Below are 10,443 nucleotides of genomic sequence, written 5' to 3'. Positions count from 1 at the left end.
TACAGTAGAGTCCCGATTATCCGAGTTAATGGGGACCGCAACAAACTCGGATAACTGAAAAACTCGGTTAAAGCGAAGAGTATAAAAACGGAAAGAAAAAGAGAAGGTATAAATGTAATATATTTAAGAAATACAAAATGTATACCACATACAATTCATATTATAATTAAAAAGCTTACTTAAAAACATTTAAAAAGCATACTTTACGAGAATTAAATAATTTTTACTTAAAGTCCTTAATCGTTTTTCGTTCTACGTAACTTTGGCGCTTTTCTGTAGTAATGTTTTGCCTTTTTTAGGGATAACAGGAAGGTTGGTGTCGCCTCTTTTTGTTCTATGTATTCATTAGTACATTCGATAGCTTTTAGTCCATCTGTATGAGAGATTTTTATATGTTGATTTTAATAATCACTGTCTTCATCATCTTCGCTAGATTCATTATCATTATTGAGGATATTAACGATAATTTCATCAGACCAAGTTGATGGATTTTGCTTTTCTGAGTGTTTGGAAGATAAAATTCAGATTTATTTTTCAGCGGTTTTTTTAAAAATAAACTAGAAAAAAAAAATCCTTGAAATTTTTGATAGCTCGGTTTAATCGGAAACTCGGATAACCGGGGCTCGGATAATCGGGACTCTACTGTATATATACTTTTTACCTTTCTATTCCTTTATATAAACCAAAACTTCCCAAAAATTTAGTTTCAAACTTGACTTTTGTATTATTATTCTCCAATTTCGATTTTCCCACAACCGCTTATTAGATCCAATTCTATATTAAAAAAAAACTATTTTACGAAGTATTTTAGTATATTTTAATTCTAAAATTTATGTAAATTAAAAATTCGCAATAAAGATATGCGCCACTTTTATGCGCAAGATATGCGCAACAAACAATTTACAGAACGAAAGTTTTAATAACGGTTGTTTATATGAAAGGAAAGTAATAGGGGAAGATGTTAAGGAAAAAGAAAGGAATATAAGAGATTGTGATAAAGCTTTGAGAAAATTGCTTAGCTTGAATTCGATAGTGATATACCCTGGCCTTCAAAAATTAAGCGTTATCTGAGTCTCTGTTGAAAATGAGTTAGCGTTAAAGTATATTAAATAGTTTTTAGGCAATAGACATTTATAGACATTTAAACACAAACGTGACTTCTGTTTTATAATAAAAAAGCACTGCAAGGAAGATCTGAAAAAACATTTTCTTCTTTATCTGAGAAAACAGTAGTGCGGTGCGATAAATAAAAAACGGAACCCTCTAAATAATGTTTAATCTAAAAGTTAGATTTTCACGTTTTAGGAATCAATGTTGATGGGTTCCGACCACTTAGTGTTAATTTTCTTTTTGTGCATTTCGCCTTATCTCGAGAACTTTTTAAGCGAATAGAAATTTTTTTTGCACCCAATAGTAAAATTTCTTTATCTAAACATAATTTCGTGCAAAAATAATTTAAAACAAAAAATAATTAGAGATTTGAAGAGAAACGTGACACGTTAAAATAACACTGGAGTAATAAATTTTTAAACCATTACAGTGGTTAAGCTATGACGGCAAGCGTTTCAAAATTTTGTCCCCCCCCCCTACTTTTGGCGTGATAAATCTGAATTCGATTGTAAAAAGGTATATTTCTTCAGAAAAAGTGCGTTTTTTGGTCAAAACATATTCCGCCATGGTTGCATTTAACTGCTATACATATTTAAAATTTTTTTTTGGAGATATTACCAAAGCACTTTATAGAATAAAAATACGACCAACCGTTTGAAAGTTAGAAAGGTGATCTTTTTTTTTCTTTGAGAACTGTACATACATTGTATGTATAGGTAATGTATGCTATGTTGATAAGTATACACTATATATACGTATTTCTGTAGTATGTGTGTACAGTGCATAAAAGAAACTAACACCCGGAATAACTTTTGGTTTAATGATCGGTTAAAAAAATTTCATATATTTTTTTTTGGGCCCCCCCCCCCAAAAAGAAATTCGAATAGAAATTCGAATTTCTTTTTTTGGGGGGCGGGGGGATTCGAATAGAAATCGGTTAAAATAGAAATTCGAATAGAAATCGGTTAGAAATTCGAATTCGGTGAAAAACGGTATGTTTTTTCAGAGAAAGTAACTTCTATCACCTTCATTTCATTAAATATCAACTTCTTTCAATTCTACACTAAAGGTAAACTCAAATTATATGTTACTTGTTAACATTTATATGTAATCAATTAAATAAGTGCAGTAGAATATCAATAATTTTCTTTCCAGGGAAACGGTATTCTTAAATTTCCATTAAGAAAATCGGGTAGAGAGAGCAACTTTGAACAATATACATAAATTTAAAATATATATATATAATNGTATCACAATTTATCACAGACTCAGTCATCTGATCGGGAAATTTTGTTCCTAAAAACTGCACTTGTTTTTTTTTCTGACTCTCTGAAAGGCGATCTTCTTGCATTTGTATCATATGCCGTCTTTTTTTCTTAAGAATTGATTTTAACTCATTTGACGTCCAAGTTGGATATTCCGATGATAATGTACCACTATCACTTGATGATTCATACAACTTAGCACTACACAGAATTTCAGAAGAATTTCTTTCTTGTAAAGCTGCTGAATAATTAATATTTTTTTCGATATTAGATACATCTTCAGAAAGAAGGGAAGACATAGATTTTGACAACTCTTTATTGTAAGATCTATCTAAAGAATTCCGAAAAGGTGAATAACTTTTATATTTCATCACAGTTGTTTCATCATTATCATCATAATCTGGATCTGGTATACAAATACTGTCATTGGAGGACCAGTTTTTACTACAAGAAGAATTTTGGAACGGAATTAGAGTTGGGGATTTAGAACGGTGATTTTGACTATGAGTAAAAATTCTTTGTCCACACACCAATACACTACTAGTTTCTTTGTAAATACTGTTTTCATTTTGTCGATTATGATTTGTTAGAGAGTTTGAAGGATATTTGTCATTTGCTATTACGCTATCACATACATTATCGTCCAAATCGCTATCTTCAATTTCTGACGCGCATGGAGTTTTAACGATTTTTTTTATCAGATCATAAGCAGTAACATCACATTCAAGAATTGATTTTCTAGAAACATCTTTGGTAGTACCCTTGTGGCCATATTTTAAATATCCGGAGACACATTTTTTATAACCAGTCATTCGACTGGAGGGAATCTTATCCTCAACTGTTTTGTCGGATAATTTTTTATTTGCACCATAACAGCTTTTCACACATTTTGGCCGTTGCTTTACACTTTCAGGAGGACGTCGGAGACAAACACAATTTCCAGCAGCAGCAGCAACAGGAGAAGCAAAGACTGCATTGAAATAGAAATAAATTAATAAATAGAAAATATATGGAGAGCTAAAAAGAGAATAGTTCATATTAGTAAACAAAGTGTTTCATATTATGCTTTAATTATACGTGTGCAAGTTCCATAATAGTTAAGAGCAACATTTTTTTAGTTTTAATGGTGATATATAATTACTGCGAGAGAGATATACTTTTTCTCAATGAAGATCTGTCAACTATGTTTTTCTTACGTCATTTGACAACTTAACAGTGATTGCTCAGAGTTCAGAAATTTATAATAATGTCTTCATCAAAATTGTGGATTTTTAAAACTGATTGCTTTTTAAAACCATAATTAATGTTTTGTTTCTGCAAGTTTTTCTATTGCGTGTCATTTATTTCGATTAAAATTTTTTTGTGTTAATAAGTTATTATTGACTAAAAATTTTAAATTTTTAATCTGGAAAAAGTTTTAAAGATTTTAATAATTGATTTAAATTCTTAAGATTTCACGCTAGAGCCCGTTTGAAAGGGTCTAATTTAGCAGCGCACGAAGCGTTGTTTTCATAGAATTGTTATTTCAATTATTTAATTAAAATCGTTGCCATCTTGTAAAATAATTGTAATAATCGGAAAAATTGTGAATTGTAAGGTATACAAATTTTTATATTTTTCAAACAATTACTTTTTTAATGGCAAAATTTGAACAAAATTGGCAGAATAATTTCGAAGAAATAAAAGAATATGAGTTGTGAATATTTTTTTTCGAAATGTAAAACATTCATTATTTTAAAAGTCAAATTTTTTTGAACATGAATAAGTTGAACAAAAATCAATATAATATTAATAATTTTTTACATTAATTTAGCTTTGGAAAAAAAAGTCCGTGAAAAGTATAATTAGGTCGATAGATAAAATAAAAAGCGAAAATGTAAAAATGACGTTAACGGGATTAAAGTGTCTTAAACAGTCTAGTAGCATAAAATAATCATTGAAATTGTGCTTCGTAAGCAGCTTTGAACAGACGACATAATTTTGAGCTTACGACTACCAATGTTCTACTCCGTAGCCTTGAAATTTTGAACCCAATCCAGAAGACAAGAGAACCCCTGGTTGAAGTATTGGGAGAAATTTGCCGTCATGGAGGACTTATTTGATGAAACTAGCCTGCATTTGTGTTACATGGAGAGGAAAAACACGAAAGCATCACATGACTAGCCTGATGGCAAGGGGACTCTAACACATGATCCGTTTACCACTAGGGATATTTTACGTCAGCATTGTGGTCGGCGAGAGCCGGGTTGTGGAATTTAAATCGACCATTGACCGGGGTCATCTCATTGGTAAGCGAGCGCTTTATACCCGGGGCCTTAAAATTGTGCTTTTTTCTTTTTAATAACGGTCGATGAATAGCCGACCCAATTTTATGATTTTACGACTACTATTGTTCAACTCCGTAGCCTTATAATTTTGAACCCAATCCAGAAGACAAGGGAGCTCCTGGTTCGAGTATTGGGAGAAATTTGCCTTCATGGAGGACGTTTTGATGGAGCTAACCCGCATTTGCGTTACATGGAGAGGAAGACCACGAGAACCTCCCACGGTTAGCCTGACGGCAAGGGGACTCTAACCCATGATCCGTCTACCATTGAGGATATTTCACGTTGGCACTGTAGTCTGTGCAAGCCAGATGCGGAATTCGTATCGACTGGGATTCGAACCCGGTTCGCCGCATTGAAGGCGAACGCTCTATCCCCTGAGTCATCGCTGCTCCTGAAATTGTGTTTGAAAATTTTAGAATTACAAAATTTTTTTACGTGTTATTTATTTAGTGCTTTTTCTACACATTCCTGAAAAAGATTTTCTACTCTAACCTTTGGATAAATTTTTATATTAGCATATAAAATAAAGATTTTCTAGTACAGATTTAATATCGGAGCTTCTGCGAATTCTCTAATTTTCAACTTTTTGTGAAATTTAGTGCTGCCTACTTAATTTACTGGACTTATGTTGATATGCCCATCACGTGCTTTGAAATGTTTTAATGTTGTAATCATGTTCCAATGTCACAAATGCAACGCTTTTGAGCTTTATGTGTGACGTCTTCGGCTGTGGGTACAGGCACACACGTCCCCGGTTTCCGATCCTTGCGTACCTGTGTGTATGAGTGTGGTATTGAAACAGATAAGTTTTTTTTATCCTATTACAAAGATAGGATTATACCTTACGTCCTTTTAGCTATGTCACATGCCAGCTTACAACCACGATGTAAGTTTGCACAGTTTTGGAAATTTTTTAAAAAAATGCAAAGAAGAAGGAATATTATGTAATTAACTAATAGTTGTAAGAGGAAACTAAACTTACCATTTTTTGCAAGGTTTCCATGGCAGGGAATCTTTTCTTTAAAAATGTCTGCTATAGTCTCGTAAGTATCACAATTTATCACAGACTCAGTCATCTGATCGGGAAATTTTGTTCCTAAAAACTGCACTTGTTTTTTTTTCTGACTCTCTGAAAGGCGATCTTCTTGCATTTGTATCATATGCCGTCTTTTTTTCTTAAGAATTGATTTTAACTCATTTGACGTCCAAGTTGGATATTCCGATGATAATGTACCACTATCACTTGATGATTCATACAACTTAGCACTACACAGAATTTCAGAAGAATTTCTTTCTTGTAAAGCTGCTGAATAATTAATATTTTTTTCGATATTAGATACATCTTCAGAAAGAAGGGAAGACATAGATTTTGACAACTCTTTATTGTAAGATCTATCTAAAGAATTCCGAAAAGGTGAATAACTTTTATATTTCATCACAGTTGTTTCATCATTATCATCATAATCTGGATCTGGTATACAAATACTGTCATTGGAGGACCAGTTTTTACTACAAGAAGAATTTTGGAATGGAATTAGAGTTGGGGATTTAGAACGGTGATTTTGACTATGAGTAAAAATTCTTTGTCCACACACCAATACACTACTAGTTTCTTTGTAAATACTGTTTTCATTTTGTCGATTATGATTTGTTAGAGAGTTTGAAGGATATTTGTCATTTGCTATTACGCTATCACATACATTATCGTCCAAATCGCTATCTTCAATTTCTGACGCGCATGGAGTTTTAACGATTTTTTTTATCAGATCATAAGCAGTAACATCACATTCAAGAATTGATTTTCTAGAAACATCTTTGGTAGTACCCTTGTGGCCATATTTTAAATATCCGGAGACACATTTTTTATAACCAGTCATTCGACTGGAGGGAATCTTATCCTCAACTGTTTTGTCGGATAATTTTTTATTTGCACCATAGCAGCTTTTCACACATTTTGGCCGTTGCTTTACACTTTCAGGAGGACGTCGGAGACAAACACAATTTCCAGCAGCAGCAGCAACAGGAGAAGCAAAGACTGCATTGAAATAGAAATAAATTAATAAATAGAAATATAATAAACATTATCAAACAAAATTCCAGAACTTATTTTTACATAAACTTTTTGAAAATTTAATATATATTTAACTAACACTCGGTTGTATGAAGCAACATTAAAAGTTCGGAATCAATTTAGAGCTTTGTATCATAATTTTTCAGTTTCGGAAAGTCCGTAGATTTGTTTCCGAAGCTTTTTTTTTTATCAAGGTTTTAGATTGAAGAGTACTTAAAAATTTGATGGTAAAAAAAATCTCTAAGAAGTATTTCTCAAGAGAGAATTTGAGAAGTTGATGGACAAAAAATAAAGAAAATCTCAATGTTGGAATTGAAGAGTATTACTGAAGGGAACTTAAGTTGATGGTAAAAACCTCAGAAGGGTATTTCTCAAGAGAATTTGCAGTTGATGGACAAAAAATAAAGAAAATATCAATGTTGGAATTGAAGAGTATTACTGAAGGGAACTTAAGTTGGTGGTAAAAGCCTCTAAAGGGTATTTCTCAAGAGAATTTGAAGTTGATGGACAAAAAAATAAAGAAAATCTTAATGGTGGAATTGAAGAGTATTACTGAAGGGAACTTAAAAAATTAATGGTAAAAACATCTAAAGAGTATTTCTCACGAGAATTTAAAGTTGATGGACAAAAAAAAAATAAAGAAAATCTCTATGTTGGAATTGAAGAGTATTACTGATGGGAATTTAAAAATTTCTTACGCAGAAGTACATTACGGCAGTATTAGCTTGGCAGCACTACAAAATAAAGTTAAATACTTTAACTAGGTACTAAATAATATAGTTATACTAGTATTCATGCATTAGTGTTGAACAATACTGGTATTGATTTATTGTACGTGCGGTATAAAAGTCTATATAATTAACATCAAATTACTGCAGAGCTGCAATTTTTTATCAAAGTACACATGGTAATAAAATGTAACCTGTATTAAAATTAATTGAAATCATATTTGAAGAGCTTAGTGGAAGAACCGGCTAAGTGACGCTTTAATGAATATGAGTAAATGAGCATTTATACGTTCCTCTTTTTTTGTTTCTCGTTCAATCTTTATGCATTCAGTATTTTTGTAAAGGCATAACTCACAAAATTTTTGGGAGTTGCTTTATTTGATTCCAACTCTTTTATAAAAGAATATTTTGACAAGTTTTGTGCGTAATATTTGCTTGTTTAAACAGGCTATTTTTAATATCTTTTATCGAACATAATTTCATTCGAAAAAATAATAAATATGCATATATTTAGGCTTATATTCACAGAATAAAATTTTAGCAACCTTAATTTGAGAAATAAACTGGTATAAAATTTTATCTAGCCTTGTTACTCCGAAAAACGATTCAGAAGCTGCCTGAACTCAATTTTCGCAAAGTAGATGTTTCACTGGTATATGGTATTATAAGTTATTACTATATTTATTATGGTAAGTAAGTTATTAATATTATGGTAAGTTTTGACTATTAGGAGTTGGTCTCGAGCTATTTAATTATGCCGAATAATTGTGGCATCATATCTCTTTCTAATTTTGTACATGATTTCGCAATGTTGATCATTACCGATTTATTGATTATTTAGTTTTATTTTAAAAATAAAAACGAGTATTCAGCTAGTAACAATAAAAAAGAACTGAAAAAGTTGTACAAAATAATATTCATTTTCAACGCTACTTTGTTTAGAAAAAAGTGTGTCCTAAACTTTCTTTAGTTTGTTTAGCGTGTCTTAAACACATACTAATGCGTACCAGAGAATTGTATGTTGAAGCTGTTTAAGGGTCATTTTTTTGTCTTTTTTAATTATTAATTCGTAAAAAAAAATGCCTCCTTAATGTATGGAAACTGCTGTTTCAAGTTATTCATTTTCACAAATTTTTTTCTCCTCGAGCCCTAGCGCTCAATCCTAAGCATAGGATTTTCTAGAGATGTTTATGAACTATTTTTATCGTTAAGTCACTTAGCCAGTTCTTCCACTGAGTATCTTTGGAATAGAACTGACCAGAAACTAAAATAAGAACTGTCCCAGAGAAATCTCAATTTTTTTAAAAATTTCTCTTAGTCGGTTCTTTCACCAAGTTCTTCATTTCAAACTTACTAAATTCTACTGCACACTAGAGAATAAATGAAAAACTAATAATTCACCGCATATTTTAAACACGTGGTAAATTTGAATTCAATTCAACAAGTAAAATAGAGCAATTAAATTTAATTAAAGATTCTCTAAGGAAAATACTATAATTTTGAAAAAATAAAATAAAGTTGGACGGAAGGAAAAGGTTAAATAATGAGACAATATATATTTTTTCTTACCCACATAAAAATCTATTGATAACAGTGATTAAATAAAGAAAAAGTCACAATCCCGTGGAGCGATGATTTATCATCACTCAATTGAGCACAAAATTATATCTATCAACTAAATGAATGTTCTACAGCAGTAGTCTCCAACCCATGAGCGTGGACCGGTATCGGTTTGTATCAAGGAACATTAAATTATTTTCATTTTATTTACTTTGGCGTATTTATCTTGGGTTTGTATAGTTTCTCTAAAGTAAGAATTACCCTAGTTATTCATCTGGACCCATGGCGGTGACTGTAGTAACGAGGTATAACTATTTCAAGTAGGGTTGTGGGGTCAATGTTTAGGAAAAGTTTTGGCTCCGGTCGGCGAATCTTCTTCTTTGGTCTATTGTGTTAGCCCTAGAGTGAAGAGAAGCTACCCTACATGAAGTGCGCTATTCTTGTTTCCATAACAGCAGACGGCATCAGACTTTGTGGTGGGGGTAGTTCTTACCGTAGACTAACTATATGACTTTCCTTGGATAAGAGGTTAACCGGGAGCAGAGAGACGTCACCTAAAGCCCTACCAATACCACGTGTGTAATTGTATTTTATTTTGAAGGCATGTTTAAATACAATTAAAGTCATTAAATCGAAACACTTTAAAATTTTATAACCGACTATGCATTATTATGTAACGACTGTGTATTTATTATGTTAGCGACTATGTATTATTCATATCAACGTCCCTTCCCCATGCGTTAAAATTATCGAATGTCGACCGGTCCGCACTGATAAAAATGTTGAGGTGCACTGCATTACGTTCATGATATTCTATATAAATCAAAATGTGTTGATGTAGTTTGTTATTTTACGTTAAACATTTGTTCAAATTTTTTTTTGAAAAAAAAAAATTTTGCTCTAAATTTGATCAAATGCTCATGTGCTTCTGAATAAACAAATCATCTTCATAGTTGGCCAGACAGCCCAATGCGGGCCAATGCCTTCCTCTGAAAATTTATCCATAACGACTTTATCCATAGCGACAGATGGAGTCGGTTTTTTTTATTTCAGGAGATATTCGGTCAACAGTAGTAATAATTCATCCTAAGTAAGTAAAACTCCTTACTGTTTCAAATCTATAATAAACTATTTCAAGATAGGGGTCAGGGAGTCTCTTTTTTGAGAAAAGCGTGTATTTTTATTCTCTACATTTCTGACTAAGCCCATTGAATAAACAAATACAAATATAAAACTTTACACATTACACATTGAAATACATTTTGTTTCAATGATAAATTATTTTTCATATCCTCTCAACTAGCAAATTTTTATCAACACACAGTTTCTTTTCCATGACAACAACTCATTTTTTAATAAACATTCACATATTCTTTGAAGTG

General features: G+C 31.6%; 1 protein-coding gene and 1 long non-coding RNA gene across 2 annotated transcripts in view; both read right to left on the bottom strand.

Annotated features, from left to right (window-relative positions):
* Window positions 1-10,443, bottom strand: part of LOC107449499 (rhoGEF domain-containing protein gxcJ) — a gene marked incomplete in the record, with an annotated part of 107,274 nt that overhangs the window by 37,890 nt on the left and 58,941 nt on the right. Inside the window, 1 exon segment of the mRNA XM_071188164.1 lies at window positions 5,685-6,737. Coding sequence (XP_071044265.1) covers window positions 5,685-6,737 — 1,053 coding nt within the window.
* Window positions 1-10,443, bottom strand: part of LOC139427221 (uncharacterized) — a 423,254-nt gene that overhangs the window by 389,863 nt on the left and 22,948 nt on the right. The gene's annotated exons all lie outside the window — the stretch shown is intronic.

The sequence above is a fragment of the Parasteatoda tepidariorum genome, chromosome X2, assembly GCF_043381705.1.
Source record: "Parasteatoda tepidariorum isolate YZ-2023 chromosome X2, CAS_Ptep_4.0, whole genome shotgun sequence".
Lineage (NCBI taxonomy): Eukaryota > Metazoa > Arthropoda > Arachnida > Araneae > Theridiidae > Parasteatoda > Parasteatoda tepidariorum.
This window is presented reverse-complemented; position numbering and strand designations above follow the sequence as displayed.